The following is a 19777-nucleotide window of genomic DNA, read 5'->3' as shown; positions in this document are numbered from 1 at the left end:
GGAACTTACACAGGTCGTCGTTGTCGATGTCCCCCCAAAAGCTATTGGGCTACTCGAAACACCTAAAGTTATGGATTGCATACGTTATACCCCCCCCCTGAAGCTGCCGCACGGCTTAATTTAAGTCTTGGGGCAATTCAGTGAGCATGAATACAAATATTGATACCCACTCCAAAAGTACACACTTGACTTTTACCAGCCCCGGCTTGGTTTTGAACATGGGCATTGTATGGATAGTCCTTGTACAGGCTTCATCGGGAGTCATGCTATTTATAGTTGAATGTTTGGTAATTTTTCATGCTCTGATTCGGACAGTTTCGTACGGATTCAGGTACAACACAAGTGATCTCGGGGGGCAGACAAAATTCCGCTCGAATTGACAAATAGTGTCTAGCTTCTTTTAGTACGCGGTCACGGTGAAATACTGGGCCAAATTTGACAGTCTCATGAGACACGGGAAGGACGCACGTGGATACTAGTTATGTGCAGAGACCGAAAGAAAGAACCAACGGCCAGCGGTAGCGACGAGGCTCCGGCCTTCCAAGCATGAGTTATGGGCAGGCAAAGATGCCTTGCTCTTAATCTAGGTTAGGTGGTTCTGTACTCGGCATGTCAGAAGCGGTATCAAAGTCATTCGAATGGCCCTGGCTTGGGTTAGACCAGGTTAACCTTAGTTGATGATTATTGCTCTATGAACAGGCGCTGCAGCCGCTGTAATGGATAGGCCAAGCCAGTCTAAAGTTTCCCCCTAAGCTCCCCCAAGCTTCCCCTGTGCTGGGCCTGCAGGTGTGGCTACGGTACGACACCGGAACTGGACTGGGCAACGGCCTACCGTAACCGTAATCGTATCGCAATTAAACAAACAAATGGAAAGCCTCCGTAGCAAACACTCGACTGCCGCCGACACGGACACGGACACCGACACCCCAATCTCCCCAGCGATCCGATGACGCACGAGCTATACCCCTCCGACAATCCGGACGACCATCATGGTCCTTAAGGGAAGAGACCTTGCCGTCGCCGGGCTCGTCTGCTTCGTAGCCTGGGGCTATGCCGTCTCCTGGCTGCCCGCCCTGCGCTGGGCCGTCTACGCGTTCGTTGCCGGCTGTTTGTTGACTCTGGTCTCTATCCTGGCCCTCATCCTCCTGACATCCCGCGGCGGCGCCCACTACACCGCCAACGTACGGACCCGAATCGCACGACCCAGAGCCGTCGAGTTCGTCGGACCCCTGGCCTGGCGCAGAGAGACGAGCTCCCTGCGCGTCCGGCAGATCTACGAGCCCGCCCCCCTGTACCCGGACTCGAGACGCATCTCGCATGCCATCGACGAGCTCCTGACTCTGATCCTGCGGGACTTTGTGCGGTCGTGGTACAGTCACATCAGCGCCAACCCCGTCTTCGCCAACGAGGTCGACAAGACGGTGCGCATCGCCTTGGCAAATATCCGGGACCGCTTGCTCGACGTCGACCTGGTTGAGGTGGCCATCGATCGAGTTGTGCCCATCCTGACGGCGCACTTCAGGGACTTCAACGATGCCGAGCGGGCCGTCAGGGGCCGCAAGCTGAACAGGAGCGTCACGGAGACGGAGGAGCTCGACCTTGCCATCGCCGGCAAGTACAGGGATGGCCGTCTGCATGCGGCGGCCAGTTTGGCCTACTCGGACTCCAAGACGGTGCAGCAGGAACACCTGCGCAAGACCGTCGCCGCCATACTGCCCAAGCTGCTGCCTCAGAATGTGCTGAATAGCAGGGCTGTGTCCACCATTGTTCGCGAGATCGTGGGCTGTGCCGTACTTTTCCCCGTGATGACGATGCTGTGCGAGCCGGACACTTGGAACCAGATCATGGAGAACTATGGGCGCACTATGTTGCAGGATCGATCAACCGTCAGGAAGCTGAGGGCCGCCCTGGACGCACATGCCACCCCAGACCCCAAGAAGGGCAAGAAGACGGCCACCACATACCCACGACTAACGCCAGGAGATGGAGAAAGGAGGTTTGAGAAGTGGATAAGAGCCATAAGAAAAGTCAACAATCTGTCAGATGCCAGGAGATTCAGAAGCGAGGTTGCCAGCCAGTTGAAAAAGGATTCCGAGCAGGAGGGCCAAGATCAAGTGTATATGAGAAGGCTAGAAATGGGAAAGAGACTGCTAGATCAAAGGGTGCAGCATCTTGCTGCTGGCGGCGACAGGAGGAACGTACCAGCATACACCAATTCGACATCGCCAACCGAAACCTCGCGTCTCGAGCATGCACGCTTAGCCGACTTGCTAAGGGATACCTCGGGCCTGTCGTACTTCATGGAATATATGGACAGACAGCGTATGATGCCCCTGGTACAGTTTTGGCTGGTCGTGGATGGGTTTCGGAATCCACTCGAGGATGATGGGCCAGAAAGTGAACAGTTGCCCTCAACGTTACCACCATGGACGGATTCCGATCGCATGGATCTTGCACAGATAGACCAAGCTTACATGTCTAGGCCTGAGCTCAAAGTGCCGGATTCTTCCAAGAAAGCCATCCGGAACTTCCTGGAGTCCGGAAGGAAAGCAACACCGGAGCAGTACTTCAAAGCCAGACGTGCGGTATTGAGAGCGCAGAGCACAGTACTCGAAGAGATGCAATCCAAATACTTTCAGTCTTTCAAGAAATCTGACTTGTGGTACAAATGTCTGGCATCCGAAGAAGCTTCCAAGACGGCCGCTTCCCTTGCACCGCCGCCTCTACCCGTCAGACCTACCAGTCCACCCCTAGCAAGAGCATCACAGTCATACCAGCAAACGAAGCCAGCACCCACATCCGTCGCAAGGCTGAATCCCCGGCTTAATACGCAGGTGAAGCGTGGTCTTTCGGCGACAGACTTGCGGCAGGCCACTAATGGTAGCCACAGTCCTGACCCCATGGGTCGGCGTTCACTAGATCAGACTTTGCATACCCCTCTGTTCGACGATGACGACTTCGATCATGACCCGATGGGAGACTCGATACAGAGCTTAGATCAAGATCCTGTAGATCCGACGCCTGACACTAATGTGGTGCAGGCCATGGAAGAAGCGCTAAACAACATTATGGAGGATGATCGACCAGAGTCAGCTGAGGACCTTCGCCAGTCGCTCTTTGGCAACGAAGACGGCACAGCCAGCATCTTCTCCGGGCATGACAATGAGTCGACAAGAGGGTCAATAGATATCCAGCGCCCTGGCCCATCTGGCAAGGAGCCTGACAAGCCCAGTCTATCCTCCCTTGGCCTGGTGAGTGCGGCATCCCGTATCGGCGTCTTCGAGGATAACGACTTGTTCGGTGACGAGGATAAGCTCCTGGGCGAAGATCAGGATGAACTCAATGAAGATGCTGGGAATATCGAGGATGAAGTGCACGAAGCTGCACCCGGCGACCTTGGTCTTGCAGAAGCAATTACTGTTCTCACGAACGATATTGATCGACTTGTAGCGCAAGAAGCGGTTCTGGATTCACTGATGAAGAAGGCGGAATTGACCAACAATACAGCAGAGTTGCGCATTTTAAGAAAGTCGAAAGGAAGTCTTCGAAGGGAACTGAGGCGGAAGGAATTGCAAAGACAGCAATATGTTGTTCAGGAGAGCGACAATAGTCTCTACGGACGCTCTTCAATAAAGATCAAAGCAATACAGGTCGGGCGAGATGACGACGGCAAGGAATTTGCGCTATACGTCGTCGAGGTGCAAAGGGTCGCGGGCGAGAAGATGCCAGCAGCCACTTGGATAGTGACGAGACGCTACAGTGAGTTCCACGAATTACATCAGAAGTTGCGCAATAGATACCCTTCAGTACGCGACCTTGACTTTCCACGTCGGCGCGTAATCATGACACTCCAGAGCGAGTTTCTCCGAAAGCGCCAGCAGGCTCTCGAACAATACATGCAGCAACTACTTCGCCTTCCCGAAGTCTGCCGCTCCCGCGACCTACGCGCCTTCCTCTCCCAGAGCGTGATCAAGCAGGGCGAGGATCTGATCACTCGCGAGGATAAGAAAGATATGATGTCCCGATTCTACGATTCCGTGACTGATGGCATGGAAGACATCCTGGGCAACATCCCCGTGCTCGATCAACTGTCGGTCGCGGGCCAAAACCTGATCGCGGCCGCCACCAGCCAGCTCAACACGACTTCCGGCATGATGCCAGGCGGTCTGCACGTCGGCGAAGATGCCTTGACGGCCGCCGAGGCCGAGGCCGAGCTCAATGCCTTCGAGAACAAGGAGCTCGAGCCCTTCATCAAGCCCATCTGCGACATCTTCCTCGAGGTCTTCGAGCTCAACCGCGGCAACAACTGGCTGCGCGGCCGCGCCGTCGTCGTCGTGCTGCACCAGCTGCTAGGCGGCACCATCGAGCGCAAGGTCCGCGATAACGCCAAGGTCCTAGTTCAGGAGGACGCCATACTCAAGTACATCGGCCTCGCAAGGGACAGCATGTGGCCGGACGGCGGGGGGCTGAAGCGGGGCAAGTCGCCCCGGACGACCGCACAGAAGGCCAAGACGAGGCGGGAGGCCGGGCTCATGCTCGCGACGCTGCTCCCGGACCTGGCGGGCAGTGTTGTCGGACGCCTGAACGCGCAGGCGGCGAGCCGCAGGTTGTTTGCTACGCTGAACAATGAGAAGCTAAAGTCAGTTTTTTTTTTTTTTTTGTTCCCCATCTCCGAAACCAATCAAGGGGTTTTTTATTAAAGAAAAAATTTGCTAATGTTGTTCTCTCCTTATAGTACGCATCTGGTCTACACGATACTGGACGAGTTGGTGGACGTGCTTTTCGGATGAGTTGGCATCCTTATCATCATCTTATGAGACGGCTGAGGGTTCTGCATTGGGAAGAGAGGGTTCATATCCTGCATAGCATCGGCGTTCGCGTGAATTTCCTTTTTTTTTTAAGGTATGATAGGAGATACGTTAATTAAGCGATCGAGACTATATTTTGAACCATATCTTTGTTCGAAACCCATATTCGCAAAGCCGCTAATCACATTGTTCTCTCGCCATGGATAAATAGAATACAGTCTCTTTTTTTTCCCATGGCACCGTGTGGGAAAAGGATTTTTAAATAAAATAAAGAGATTTGTCCAGACCGAGGGCTCGGCGAAGGGGCCCAAGCCAGATATAGGATCAAAGGGGCCAACCAAACCTGGCCGACTTTGCCTGAGTTCGAGGCACTGGCTGCGCGACGAGAAGAGCAACCTGCGTTTCGTGTGAGGCTGACACTGGGCGCTGGGAAAGCCCACCGGGGAACCCACCCCAGCTTGAAGATTCAGAGCGATCGGCCGGCACGAAGGATGCCAACAGCATCTAGAATCATTTTGCAGCCCATCGGGAAGAGCTAGCCACGCCTCTGGCCCCAACACAGCATCCGAAGGAGAGGCGTTTCCGTTGCCAAGAAGAAACACCTGCATAGGACAGCCTCTCAAGCCATGTTGAAAGGAAATAAATGATGTGAGAGGAAGGAGTCATTCGTTTGGGAGGTAGCCCAGTATCTCGGGGTCGCTAGGTACAGGATAACATGGCTGAATCTGATCTTATCCCTTGTTTTTCCGCAGCCTAATGTTAGTGTCACATATATCAACAGTAGGACCGGCATAACGTCTTGCAGGTTGCTATTTAAGAGAAGCGAGCAAGTTAATGTCTGGAAACGTTTCAATTCATTCGTTATACAACATAACCCTCGTGCAGAAAGAAGTAAGGAAAGCGGCTGTCATCATACACAATCGACCTGATCGTCAACGTAACAAAAACCAAAGCCGAGGGGGGGGAAGAAAGAAAAAAGGGGAAAAAAAAACTACTTTTCAAAGTCCATTTGGCGTGCTGTGCCCCTTAGCCATTCTCAATTACACATAGCCTAAGTCCACTGCTGCCTGAAGAAATATAGAACCCCAAAGTCATCACGTTGCATTGCCATTAGTTGAGTATTGTTGCCTTGCTGGATGCAACCATTGTTCTCGCTTGTTACTGTTGTTGCAATCTGTTGTTTTTGAGTTGTGGCGGTTCTTGATCTAGATAAAGTAAGGGATGATACCCCAAGGCAGGATGTGGAATAGAATTACCAGTATCCACCACCACCGCCACCACCACCACCACCACCACCACGGCGATCGTCATAGCCACTGCGAGGAGGATAGCCACCCTCGGGCGGGCCACCAAATCCACGGTCACGAGGCGGAGGGTAGTCGCCTCCGCGGGGAGGTCCGTCGTAACGAGGGGGACCGTCGTAAGGAGGCCGCCCACCACCGTTACGGTAGGGCTCGGGAGGAGGGCCATAATCACGTCGGTAAGGATCAGCTTCGTAGCCACGGCCGCGAGGAGCGCCATAGCCATCGTCCACAGGAGGACCGCGACGAGGAGGTGAGCGGCCATATCCACCACGGTCGTCGTAGTAGGGGTCTCGGCCGCGAGGGCTGCGGTCACGGTAGCCGCCACGGTAATCCTCGCGACGCGGGCTGTATCCTCTCGGAGGGCCACGTCTGTCGTACTCGCCAGGCGGGCCACCGTTGTAGGGCGCGCCGCCACGGCCTCTGGGGGATCGAGAACGGAAGCGGTCACGGCCGGGCGGAGGACCAGATTGGATCTGCGGTGGGGGTTAGCAATCAACCTCGGGGCGAGCCTCTCAGACAGAACATACATCAGCCGTGCAGGTCACGCGTTGGCCCTTGAATTCGCGCTGGTCAAGCTTCTCAACGGCAGTCCTGAGGTCGGCTTCAGTCTCGAACTCAACGAAACTTCTATTGTGGTGTTAGCAGATGCATGAGACCCTAGCGTCCTGGACATGGTACGTACCCGCTTCCCTTGCCATCGCGCCCGGTCTCAGAGTAGACGACGTCAAGGCTGGATTGACGTGCGAAATCTTTCAGGTCCTAGATCCAGAAATCCAAGTAAGTGGTAGTCCCAGGAGCGAAGAGCGGAGTGAGCTTTGCGATTAGCGACAATGCCGATGATAGATGCCTTCTCCAGTGCAGCAAGAACCTAGCAGGGTCCCAAGTAACACCAATCCAGGAGTCCTGAACCGGTAGCTAATCCAATGCGGAGGGTCCTCTCGGGCGCCATGTCCAGATCGGACCCAGTCTAGTCTACCAGTCAAGCCCACCGGAAGGGGAAGCCTGGGAACCAAGGCGAACTGCCGAACTCAACAGGTCCTTGCTGTCTTTTGTCTTGTCTTATTTCTCGGAGCGGCATGTCCGTCTCCTGTCCGCAAGACGGGAGAAAACATCCTAGCGAACCGCAGGGAGAATCCAGGAAGAAGATGTAAAAGGTGATGGTAGTGGTAGTAGTAGACGGAAGTAGTAACAGACCTGCCAGCTGGTATCATTGGGAAGTCCGGTGATGACCATCCTATAGGGAGTGCGTCGAGGACGAGGAGGCGGTCGCTCGTGGTTACCAAAGCCCTCACGGTGACGAGAGCCACGTGCGAACTGGACGGTCAGGCGCTCGCCCATGAAGTCGGATCCGTCTTTTACATGGTATGCTGCATTAGCCGGGGGGACAATGGAGGATAGCAGGGCAGACGGTGGCCAGGGAGAGTCCAGGACGTACGGAAAGCTGTGGGAAAGACAGTTCGGGTTAGCATGGGCCGGTTCAGAGAAAGAGGAAAGCGGTGCGGACGACAGGTCGGGGCAGGGAGCAGCGCTGCAGGACATACCAGGAACGACGTCACGCGCGTCCATCGCATCTTTGTATTCGATGAAGCCGAAGCCGTTCATGAGCTTGATCTCGGTGATCTCGCCGGTGCCGTGAGTAGCAAAGTGCCCCTCGACATCAGCCTTAGTGACTGTTGGTTGTTCACGTGTCGTTAGCAACCGAGAGCTGACGAGACATGCTTCCGTGGCAGAGTAGCATGGAGCTCGGATTGAGAGCAAGCTCGAGGAATGGCCAAGCTTACCACCTTTGGGCAGGTTGCCCAGGTACAGACGGGTTGCCGACACCTCAGTCATGTCGGATGGCGATGATCGCGTGTGGTTGTGAGAGGGAACGAAGCTCAGCGCGGCTCAGCTCAGCTCAGCTCAGCTCAGGTCGAGGTGGGCTGGGCTGCGAGTCAATGACAATTTCAACTTCAGCGTCGAGGCGGGAATCGGTCAAGAAATGACGTGGTCCGGAAGATGGGGCGCAATGCCGGAGACACGAGAAAACCAGAGAGCCAGCGGCAAGGCGTCGCGTTGGTTTCGAGTGGTGGTGGTTCAGGAATTCCTCGGCGAGGCTGGCGGTAAGTAAGTAATGGGAGGAGACGGACTACAATCGTCCCAGTCCCAAGTTGCGGCCGGGCTGGATATATGCAGATGCAGATGGATGCAGATGCTGATGATGCAGATGCAGACGCGCAGATAGATGCAAACGATCAGTAGGGAAGGCGGCGGGGGGACACAGACCAACAAAAAGACACTGAAGGGCGACCAGTCAATTCGTTCAGCGGTTCAGCGGTTCAGCGGTTCAGCGGCCCTGGCGCAGGCGTGCCAGTAACGTTAGCAGCAACTGCAGCTGGTCGTCGAGGAACAAAAGGTCCAAGGGTGTAACAAATCCAAGGTGAATCTAGATCAAGGCCGCGGGTGAAACGAGTGGACGAGTGCAGTACGGAGATGAGGATGAGCTGCAGATTCTCAATCGTGCCCGTGACTGAGAGCTGCGGAGAATGGACAGGTTTCTGGCTGTGAACCTTGCTGTCAAATATGCAGACGGATGAACAAACGAAATGACTGCTTGAGTTGTTTACTCTCGTTAGCGAGGCGGGCTGCGGATTGCGGGCTGCAGGCTGCGGGCTGAGCGATTGGGAGAGGGGGGGGGTGATGGACGCTGGGGGACCATGGGCCATGGGCGGCACAAATTCAAATGGGCAGCAGCCACAGGCAATGACAGGTTTCAGCAAGAAACAGGCCTCTGGGTTAGGCCCTCTGAAAGCCTGTCTGTTTGGTCAAATCCACAGCGGTCTGGCTACTGATACTGCTCACTCACTGGCTCGATTGTCGTCGGCTGTCTCGTCTAGCGCAGTCCGGGGTCGGGTACGGCGCTTGGGCCATATGTAGCTAGCCCATCACCAAAGCAGTCGGGTAACTCTTACTTGGTCGGAACACAATTGGGGAGGAGAGGGGGGGTCGGGGATCGGGGATCGGGGAGGGGCACATCATCTTCAGACTGCTCTTGACGCCCTCACATCTCGTGCACTCAGTCCGGGCTACGAGGCACAGGCAAGTGGTTCACTGCATATCGATGTGATATGAGAAATTCCAATTTACGTTCCAACCGGATATTTGAATTGCCATGTTTTGCCTCCTCGTCGGCCCCAAGGCACTCAAGCCTTGCTAAGCTAAGCTGGTTGGTCTCGGCGAGGGCGAGATGGACGGGCTTTTCAGTACTCACTCGACCAGCCAGTGTTTTGAGTATATATAAATATAATTAGTACAGCAAGCAGGGTCACGTCTCAAAGCAAAAGTCGTCATCATCATGTTCTATTGTCGTATCAAAGCAATCCCCACTGCTGTGGTGGCCCTATATACAAGCTATGTAGTCTGTAACGCTCCAGCTTTCCACCTCTTCGATTATTAATGGTTTGCGTCTCTTCGCTCGTCTATTGCACGACTTTTGGTGCTCGTCCTCAACTGTATGGTATGCGCTTCTGATGCGCCATATATGTTCCATAGCATGCCTCCTTTGCACCTAAACCGAAATGCCAAGAGACGTTCCGGCAAGGGAAAGAGCAGAGGAACCTCTAACAAACAACGTGAACGCGCAATGCTCGTCTATGGTCGCGGATGTCTTCTTGCTTTTGTCTACGTTTACTCCTTGATGGCGTAGGTTCGCTTGAACATGTCATCCACCTTGGTGAGGTAGTACGTGCCAGGAGCGATGGTCGAGATATCACCCTTGGGGGTGAAGTCCTTCTGGAGATGGGCCTGGTGGCGAAGGTCGCAGAACTATAATAGAGAAACCCCTCAAGTTAGCAAAGCTACATAAACAACCGAGTGACAGAAGGTCCATGACTTACAGCCTCGTAGTCGGTAGGCAGGAGGGCCCGACGAGCAGCAAGCTTGTCGGAGATGTTCAAAACCTTGGCAATCTGCTCGGTGCTGCCGTTGACGCGCAGCGACAGGAAAGAAGCAGCAAGACCAGAGCCGTAGCTGAAGAGACCAATGCGCTTGCCCTGGAGGTTTGCGCTGTCGACAAACGAGACCAGCGAGGACAGACCGCCCCAGACACTGGCGCAGTACATGTTTCCAACGTTGGTAGCCACCTGGAGGGAGGGCAATACGCGCTCAGCGTATCGCTTCTTGGTCAAACCCATGAATGTCTTCTCCACAACCTTGTCGGTAAGGGATTTCTCGTAGGGCATGTCGCGGACCTCGGCGGGAACCTCGGCGAAAGCAGCGTTCTCGGGATCAGCGAGGTAATCGTGGTACAGGAGACGAGCGTACGACTTCTGGACGACCTTGCAGGTAGGAGAGTGGAAGGCGAGGTAGTCGAAGCGGTCGAGAGGAGTCTTGGCGGAGTCGGCAGCAGCGCCGTTGCCGTTGGCGTGACCGTTGGCAGCCTTGGCCAGCGTCTGCTCACGCTTGTTGTATGCGCGGTAGGCGGCATCGAGGGCCTTGGAGTAGCAGTTGACCGAGTAGTGGCCGTCAACGTAGGGGTACTCGCTGGTCAGATCAGGCTTGTAGAAATCGTAGACGTGCTCCATGTAGGTTCCTCGTAGACCAGGCTCGACGACAATAGGGGCGTCGGGTCCGACGAGCATGGCGACGCAACCAGCACCACCGGTAGGTCTAGCGTTGCCCTTGGCGTAGAGTGCAATGTCACCAGCAACGACGATGGCATCTCTGCCGTCCCAGCCAGACGACTCGATCCAGTTGACAGTGTTGAACATGGCGTTGGTGCCACCGTAGCAGGCATTGACAGTATCAACACCCTCGATGTTGGTGTTCTCGCCGAAGAGCTGCATCAAGACGGACTTGACCGACTTGGACTTGTCGAGAATGGTCTCAGTTCCGACCTCAAGACGACCGACATTGTTGATATCGACATTGTAGTTCTTGATCAGCTTGGAGACGGCGGTCAGGGCGAGCGAATAGATGTCTGGGAAAAGAGGTCGCGTGTTAGCTGTCGGTCTCTGAGAAAGGCCGTTGGCAGCCTCTTGTCTGAAGTTTTTTTCATCTTCTTCTTGGTTGTTACACACCCTCTCTGTCGTCGCAAAAGGTCATCTTGGTCTGGCCAAGACCAATTGTGTACTTTCCAGTGCTGGCACCATCATGCTTCTCGAGTTCGGTCTGCTCAACATACTATATGGTGGGGAAAGAGAAACATGTAAGTTGAGAGTCCAATTACGATTTTTGGGTAATGGGGGCCACGAAGCCCGCCAGTCTGCAAGACAAGACACAAAAGAAAGAAAAAGAAATAATAATAAAAAAGCAAGGAGTCAAAAGGGGCTACTGCTGCTATCTTGCAAAAGGCCTGAACCTACCTGGCTGGGGAAATAGAGTTCAATGGCTTTAATGCCTATGTTTTGGGGACGGGTGGCCATGATTACTGGTATGGAGGAAGGTGAGGGAGAGAAAATGTCGAGTGGTCGAAGGAAAAGTCAATTCTTAGAAGTTCAGTTCGGTCTAAAAGGTAGGACTGTGTTAGTGACGGGGTCCGTTGTAAGGTTAGATGTGTTTGAACCACTTTCACCGCCAATTACACTCGGCGTTTCCTGCTGCAGGTAAGACTCATCCCAGAGACCCTGAGAGAACTCCCCGATGCCCAACATGCAAGCTGCAGACCTCTCGAGTCTTCATACCGTAGTATGAATCTTGGTGGGGATCAACAGAGAGCTGAGGGGTTGTTGTTGGACTTTGAACTCGCCCCTGGCTCCTTCCCAGGTGGACACTGAGGGTTGTGGAACTCACCAACTTGGGATCACTTCTTGTGATATCGAATGGTCGTTGTAAACGCGTCTTGTAGGGGAGAAAGGGGGGGTTACTATGTATGAGACTACCGAAAGGGGTGTCGACGGTATATATATACATATATATATGTATATTCCAGGACAGTAGGAAGAAGAGGCGAGTCGAAACGAGCAGATGTCTACGATCGAAAATCGGTATTATTATGTAAATACAACCGTCCCTCTTTTGTACTGGTCCCTCGTCCACGAGCTGCAAACAATGTAGCATCCATGTGAGCATCCCCCCCGTAGTTGGTACCTAAAGCGACGGGGTCCTTTTCCTTTCCCAGTCGACTTGCAAGCGGCCAAGTTCGAAAAGGACCAAGTTCACAGGAACCATGGACCACTTGCCGCAAGCCCGCTTGCACACCAGAAAATCTACTACAGCATGTAGTATGTACTGCTGTTTGCTCGCTGCCCCGCCAAGAAACGCTGCGTCGAGGGGTCCCAGTCGCACAAACTCCTCACTGCTTAATCTCTTAAACCCCTGGCCCGTTTCTGGCTTATCGCGCCATCAACACATTATTGGGCCCCACTGTCAGAGGAACCCTGCCCAGCGCAGAAATACATCCATGGATAGTTGCATGTGAGGGTCCATCGCAACGAATGTCGTCGCCGATACAGGAACTAAAGTTGTATTCTTTTGCAAGTATCTTCCAATGTTCGTAACTCCGTATCCATGCTCGTGGCGCGTTGCATCTTTTGTTTCCCAAACCTCTATTTCTACATATTCTAGTAACCAAGAATCATGGTGCCTCCTGTGGGAACCTGCCTAGAGCAGATTTCCCATCTCATGAATCGCGTTTTCTGTTGAGTCGTCTCTGGCCTGGATCTCAGCGCCAACGCTTGTCAAATTTCCCAGAACGACGGGCTGCGGGAGTGTTCTTAGCGTCAACCTGACTGACTGTGCAGTGCGCATGTATGTATTGTAGGCAACGATAAGATTTGATGCTGCGCCAGGCCAGCTCCTGACCGGTTGGTCGAGAATCTCTTCGGCAATTGCCTTTCTGATCCTTCCCTGAGAAAACTAACATCTGATGTAAAGCCACAGTGCAGACGACACATTCTACCACCGGCGTGACAAGAAACTTTGCGAATAATTCCATGACAATTATCCCATCTCTCATGAAGCAAACGTCTGCCTGCAGACAGTGCTACTGAGCCACCGTAGCTGACGTTCAAATCGCCCGATACACCTGCACTGTGACGTTGACAAAATATCTTGATAACCTCGCTAATAATCATGATGTTATCTCGCAATATATGCCCATTCACAAGTACTTCCGGTATACTGTCGTACAATTACCGGTAAACCACTGCCTGGAACGAGGCTATGCTTCACGGTACAAGTCAGGAATTCGGGTTGCCGATCCCGTAAAGGTAACCTGACAGAATGAGCACTAGACTAACATGCAGGTACCCGGCCAGGATGTGAGCACTGCCTCTTCTATAGACCTGTATACCCTCACCGTTTTGCTTTTGCTCGATGCGGTATTCCGACCTGCCTCAGCTAACAGGCAACCAATTTTTTCTTCTTCTTCTTTTTTTTCACCGTGTTCCATCACTGCCACTCCACACTCCATGTAGGCTCCCCTTGTCTAAATGGCACAACTTCGACTCCAGATCCCTTGACCGAGGATGATATCACCTCATTGCCCTTCTTTATCACGATCATCTTCGTGCTCTTCTCCACCCCGTAGAACTGGCGTCCCCACTCGCCGAGGAAGCCCGCGAGGAACTCTTCCGTGATCTGTTCATCCTTGATGTCGCCCCGCTCCACCGCGTCCTCGAGTGCATTCATGACATATTGTACAGCATAAGGCTGCGTGAAGACGCCCGCAGCTGCCTTTGCATTCTTCTTGGCCGAGATGTCATGGGGCGCGGAATCCGTGCCCAGGAAGAACTTGCCGCCGCTGTTGACGGCCGCCTCCAGCAGGCCCCTGCGGTCGGCCGGGGTCTTGGCGACGGGCTTGCAGAAGCAGAAGGCGTTGCCGGCCCAGTCGTCGACAAGCAGCGACAGGTGATGGGCCGTGATGGTGCCGACGACGGTGTCGCCGCAGGACCGCACGGCCTTGACGGCGTCGGCGGTAGTGCAGTGCTCGAGGACGATGCGCAGCTTGGGGAAGCGCCTGTGCAGGTCCTGGAGCGTGGGCAGGAATGAGGCCTCGGCGTTCATGACCGTGATGTCTTTGCGGTCGCTCGGCACCTCGCCGTGCAGGTTGAGGACGAGTCCCTCCTCCTCCATGGTCTTGAAGACAGGGAAAAAAGGCTCATAAGATATGACGCCAGAAGAGGAGTTTGTGGTAACTCCTGCTGGGTAGGACTAGACACATTCGTCAGCACAAAGCATTAAGTATTAACGTTAAGCATCAAGCGATGTAGATGTTTAAAGAGTGGTGAGTACCTTGATACCGGCGATGCCGGCCTTCTTCGCTTCTCGCACAACATCGGGCGTGATACTTTCGTGCAAGTACAGTGTCATCAGATACTTGATGCTGGAGTCTATCTTTTGCAAGCGCTCCTTGTAAGCAAGAGCGGCGCCGACTGTGGTCACAGGAGGTACCAGGTTAGGCATGCTATGCAATAACCAGAGGTCAGTATTACTTTACTCCATCCGAACAAGACAAAAACAGGGCTGAACTGGCTTGACGTGAGAGAAACGGCAGACGCAACAGCCGAATAGTGCAATGAGGCTTTTCGTGGAGTCGCTTACACGTATACTACATCAACACCTCCTTGGCGGATGGTAGGCGTAACTGCCTCTGCCATTGCTCCATCACGTAGGTGAACATGGAAATCCGCTGCTGCGGGCAATGTGTACGAGTCCTTCATTTTGCTAGATACCTCGAGCAGGATGCTTAGCGAGCAGTCACTGCATATGATCATCTGTCGTTCAGAGACAATAATGGTGAGGAGTTGAGTTCAAATTTTGGTGTGGGCTTAGAAGTTCTACTTGCATGACTAGTCTACAGTTTCTCCCGATCGGCGCAAGTCGAGTTACCTGGTAAAAGACGTAAGATTCGGGTACACATGGAGAAAGTATGTATTACAGGGCGGGTGTAGAATATAGACTTCTATTCCATTCTATTTTCACAAATCAACATGGAGCTACTGTCCGTCAAGCAGTGCTCTGCTTGTCCACTTCTCTCTGCTGCCATGCGATAATCGTGCCTTGCCGACCCCGCGGAGGGGCGTTTCCGCCAGCAAAGTCGAGTCGAGCATTCATCAGACATATCGGAAACAAGAGTTTTTAAGAACGACTATAACAAACTCAATCTCTTTAAAAAGAAAAAGAAAAACTCTTGTGTCTGATATTTCTGATGAATGGCCATGAAACTAATCGAGCAGATTGAATTGTACATGCAGAACTCGAATTGCTCAAGCCTGAGATTATGATTGACATTTAAGCATCATCACGTGAACTCGCGGAGTTTGTCTGACGGCTGCAGGCGTGTCGGCCCCCTCTACTCTGACTCCACGCGAAGCTGGGGCAGCCTACTGTTGAGGTATCCTTGTAGTAAGGTACTGTATCGTATCTACATACCCATCCATCCTATGACGAGTAACGCACCTCGGTGCTTAGCTTGATCTGCTATCTTTGTTGGCATTTGTCGTACCAGAACAGTCAGTCGGACGATGCCTCATCCTCGAAATGCGTGATGCGGCCATGACAGCCATGTTCTCTTTGGCGACAACGAGGTGACCTGATGACCTTATAATACCTTGAGGAATTAATCCCGGTGCTGCGATAACCTTGCCTGTGACATCATTCGACCGACCATGGCGCCCAGAAAGCGAACCAGGAGTGCTATCACCACACCGCGCCTGACGCGCTCAGCTTCTCAGAAGAATGCACCGCCAACCATTTACCGTCAGATGCTTGCCGATGCCGAAATCAATCCATCCGCAAGCACCAGCACAAGCGTCGATGCTGCAGAGCCGCCGCGGAAACGACGACGACCTGGCGAGAAGGTTGCCCCTACGCGACCATCGAAGCCGACAGCGTCAGCAGCCAAACCATCTACAACCCATGTTGCTGAAGGAGAAGGAGGAGAAAACGACGACGACGACGACGAAAACATCGAGTTCGAGGATGTCGGACTACCCGCGCCGACGGTCCAGACCATGTATAGAGACTCGGACTCGGAGAGCGACGATGACGAACATGACGAGGAACAACTTCAGTTTGAGGAAGTCGATTTTTCCTTCCCGGGCCTCGATCTGAATCCAGACGGGAATATCCAAGAGGAGAAGCCCAAAGAGATTCAACTGGACCTGTCCAGTCGCACAAGAGAAATTGCGAAGAAGATCTTGGATAGGAGGAAACCGATCAACAAGTCCGAGAAAGACCGTCGGATTGATATTCACAAAATGCATCTACTTTGCTTGACGTCACATGCTGCGAGGAGGAATCGATGGTGTAACGACCCCGAAGTACAGCGGACTCTACGCCGATCCATGTTGAACAAGGAGTTGAGGAAATATCTGAACCCGGGGGCAGAGCTGACACAATTCGGGCGCACAAACTCCTTGAAAACTGCCCTTGAGAAGCTTGAGACCATATTTAGGACCAAATATGACATTACGGAAAGAGGTTTGCGCCGTGCTCTTTGGGCTGACAAAGAGGAGCATTTAAAAGAGTACAGGTTGCCTGACGATGCAGAATCGACAGCAGAAAGGTCAGACTTCCGTGAAGCAGCCCAGTCGTTGAAGGGTTCGCGTGATGTAGGCGCGCAACTATACTGCGCCCTGCTGAGGAGCGCTGGCGTAGAAGCTCGTCTCGTGTGCTCGCTTCAACCATTGTCCTTCGCATCCGGAGGCCCTTCTATGACGAAACCGACAAAACGCCAGAGGTTATCTCTAGAAGAACAGTATGCACGGCGACCGAAATACGATGCCACCTTTGACAGTCCTGCATTGCATTCGACGTCCCCTATCCGCCGGCGCATAGGCCATCCTAATGCTACCGCTTTCAACGTGCCCGTCGCAAGTGCGCCCATCGCCGCCCCCCAACCCACCGAATCGTCCAAGAAGATACGGGAATGTCCGTACCCTGTATATTGGGTTGAAATCCTTGACGTGGGACATCAGAAATGGCAGCCCGTGGATCCTCTTGTTACCCAATCGTTCTTCAAGCCGAAAGTTCTCGAACCCCCAGCTAGCGAGCGCGAGAACTGCATGACCTATGTCGTCGGCTTCGAGGCCGATGGAACAGCCAGGGATGTTACGAAACGATACACAAAAGCGTACAATGCCAAGACGCGGAAGATGCGCATTGAAAGTGTAGCGGCGAATGGAGATAGATGGTGGAGAAAGGCACTTAAGGCCTACAGTCGAGGCTACGAGACCGACATGGACCAGATTGAGACTAATGAGCTGTCTGCGACGGAGGCGAGAGAGCCTATGCCACGCAATGTGGCCGACTTCAAAGATCACCCGATATATGCTCTGGAGAGACATTTAAGGCGGAATGAAGTCTTGATTCCAGGTGCGTCAACCGCAGGCACAGTGGGCGTCGGCAGCAAAGGTCCCCTAGAACGGATTTACCGCCGTCGAGATGTTCGCACTGCGCGCACCAAGGAGAAATGGTACCGAATGGGCCGCGAAGTTCTGGGCGACGCAGTCCCTGTGAAGTACCTACCAAAACGGCTAAAGAAGAAATCAGGCCTTTTCGGGAGTGGCGATGAAGACGATGAAAATGAAGACGATGCAATAGGGACGCCCGTATTCACTGAAGAGCAGACTGTCCTCTACAGGGCACCTCCAGTGGTCGATGGGGTCATTCCCAAGAATCGCTTCGGCAATCTGGACATTTATGTCCCAAGCATGGTCCCAGAAGGTGGCGCTTATGTCGCTGACGACTTTGGTGCACAAGCGGCTTTCACGCTGGGCATAAATTATGCCCCCGCACTCACAGGGTTCCAATTCAAAGGCCGTCAGGGCACGGCGGTATTACATGGTGTTGTCGTCGCCGCAGAGCATGAGGATGCTGTCCGGGCTGCTGTCGCGGGCCTGAGAGATCAAGAGGCGGAGATGGAGCGCGAAAGGAGGAGCCGTGAGGTACTCAGGGCATGGAAGAGGATGTTGATGAACCTGAGAATCCGACAAAGGATCTGGGCGAACGTACCAGATGAAGATGAGGAGAGGCAACAAGAGGCTCTGGAAGTCGAGCAGGAGCAAGTAGCTGCGTTAGACGACAACGACGACGAAGAGGAGGATAACCAGCAGAGTAGCAGTGATGAAGAGCTTGCTGGTGGTTTCGTTGTCGACGACGATGCTGACTATGGACCCGGAGGATTTTGATACGATGACTTGAGCACTTCTCAAATAATGAAATGGTTCCAATGATACTTTTGTTTGGCAGGAGTGACTTGTTCCATGGTGTTGTGGCTTGTTACACCACGATGCCTAAGTCTACGTACTATAGTGCTCTAGTTTGTCACCACTGATGCCAACGTTGTTCAAGGGGGCTTGTACCGTGCGTACCAGTCTACTCAAATGGAACTTTCTATCGTTTGCAGTGCTTGTTCCACATCAGTAGCATTTACCAGGAATTGTCAGGGTATCCAGCGATGCAATATCCGCCTTAAACACTGACATTCTACACCCATCCGCACCGGACAGAACGAAGCTGACAGACTTATGAATGTTGCTACTGCAGCCCACCACTCGCATTCTATGATAATGCAGGTGAGAAAGGGCATATCCTTGATCTGCTCTTCGGATGGGTGTGTAGAACTGCCCACCACAGACACAATTTCGTATCTGAGACGCATCATGCTCTGCGGATGCCGTACAAGAAGACGACTGCGCTGTCAGCAGCTTCCACACGTATATCAATAGGCCTGTTATTGCGGACGGGGACATGCTCACAAAGTCCAGCCCGTCGTGTCTCTTCCGGCCAGTAACACAATGAGCAGACGGTCCCTGATTTCTTCTCTCGATCTCGCCTCAGTCATCAGGCCAGTGGTGAGGTGAATTGGAGAGCTTGTACCACGCAGCCTCGACGCCAGCTCTTTCATGCCCTTCGATGCGCCCTTCCACGAACCCACGGACCAGCTGACATGCCTTACGGGACGATGGTGGTCGATGGGGCCGGTGAAACGGAGCAGCTCGAAAGCGTTTGGGCCAGGTCCTTATGCGCTGTGTCGAACGACTGTGAAAAGCATCTGTTCTCTTCATTATGCCTATTGGCCGTCAGAGTATGAACCGAGCGGCCGAATAACAGAGCCGTGGTGATGTCGAGCGTCAGATCGAAGAAAAAAAGCTGCAGATCCACAACGCCGCGCTTGAGTGGGCGGGACATCAAGTTTGCCACATGTTCTTCAACATACTCCCTAGGACTGTGGTACCGTAATAGTACGAATTGCCCCTGTAGCCGTTCGCGTGAGAGCTTCGCACCAACTCCTTCTTGGGTGAAGATGCCGTGGCCTAGCAGGGGCGCGAAAACAGACGCTCTTGCGCAGACGTCGTAATATGCATGGCGTTTTCTTCGTCAGGGTCCCCCCCCCCCTTTTGGTTGCAAATATACAGAATGGAGTATTTCGGAATAAAGAAAGGGCATTGCACTCTCAAAATTTGAGCTTAGTGCAGCCTTGATGTTTTTAGGCTCGAAAACACGAAACGTCCGAGGTACAAACACAAATGGGAAGTGATGTTGCGTATTTAGTGGCTCATGACGTTTAGCTGTGGAATGTAAGAAGTGCAGAAGTTGGCCTTGAGGATCTGCCTTCAAGAGGCGGACGAGTCGGTCGATACCTAGCGGCCGCTGTCCCAAGAGCCGGGGCGGTGGCCGGCAATCGTACTTGTGCGCGAGGATTTAGTCGGCCTGTGGTTGTTCACCAGGTCAAAATGAGAA

The 19777-nt window shown here is 53.3% G+C and overlaps 5 protein-coding genes across 5 annotated transcripts; 2 read left to right on the top strand and 3 right to left on the bottom strand.

Annotated features, from left to right (window-relative positions):
- The first annotated feature begins 847 nt into the window (after positions 1 to 847).
- Positions 848 to 4949, top strand: BKA67DRAFT_610496 (PXA domain-containing protein). Its single transcript, XM_046105388.1, has 2 exons — positions 848 to 4639; positions 4736 to 4949. Exons 1-2 carry the CDS (start codon positions 990 to 992, stop codon positions 4788 to 4790), a joined length of 3705 nt encoding a protein of 1234 aa, XP_045954205.1. The 5' UTR covers positions 848 to 989; the 3' UTR covers positions 4791 to 4949.
- Positions 4950 to 6060: 1111 nt separating this feature from the next.
- On the bottom strand, positions 6061 to 7945 carry BKA67DRAFT_539540 (uncharacterized protein; the record flags this gene model as incomplete). Its single annotated transcript, XM_046100655.1, has 6 exons — positions 6061 to 6585; positions 6640 to 6739; positions 6795 to 6871; positions 7307 to 7464; positions 7654 to 7782; positions 7894 to 7945. The coding sequence occupies 6 exons, from the start codon at positions 7943 to 7945 to the stop codon at positions 6061 to 6063; spliced, it is 1041 nt and encodes a 346-aa protein (XP_045954204.1).
- Positions 7946 to 9778: 1833 nt separating this feature from the next.
- On the bottom strand, positions 9779 to 11514 carry BKA67DRAFT_523579 (putative hydroxymethylglutaryl-CoA synthase; the record flags this gene model as incomplete). The annotated part of the gene is made up of 4 exons (XM_046098486.1): positions 9779 to 9916; positions 9988 to 11069; positions 11170 to 11272; positions 11455 to 11514. 4 exons carry the CDS (start codon positions 11512 to 11514, stop codon positions 9779 to 9781), a joined length of 1383 nt encoding a protein of 460 aa, XP_045954203.1.
- A 1966-nt stretch (positions 11515 to 13480) lies between these two features.
- Positions 13481 to 14751, bottom strand: BKA67DRAFT_524142 (uncharacterized protein; the record flags this gene model as incomplete). The annotated part of the gene is made up of 3 exons (XM_046098543.1): positions 13481 to 14242; positions 14324 to 14495; positions 14633 to 14751. 3 exons carry the CDS (start codon positions 14749 to 14751, stop codon positions 13481 to 13483), a joined length of 1053 nt encoding a protein of 350 aa, XP_045954202.1.
- A 523-nt stretch (positions 14752 to 15274) lies between these two features.
- Positions 15275 to 18473, top strand: BKA67DRAFT_578281 (uncharacterized protein). The gene has a single exon (XM_046103687.1). The coding sequence runs from the start codon at positions 15700 to 15702 to the stop codon at positions 18220 to 18222; it is 2523 nt and encodes an 840-aa protein (XP_045954201.1). The 5' UTR covers positions 15275 to 15699; the 3' UTR covers positions 18223 to 18473.
- Positions 18474 to 19777: the final 1304 nt, after the last annotated feature.

The sequence above is a fragment of the Truncatella angustata genome, assembly GCF_020726525.1.
Source record: "Truncatella angustata strain MPI-SDFR-AT-0073 chromosome Unknown BKA67scaffold_8, whole genome shotgun sequence".
NCBI classification, from domain to species: Eukaryota; Fungi; Ascomycota; class Sordariomycetes; order Amphisphaeriales; family Sporocadaceae; genus Truncatella; species Truncatella angustata.
This window is presented reverse-complemented; position numbering and strand designations above follow the sequence as displayed.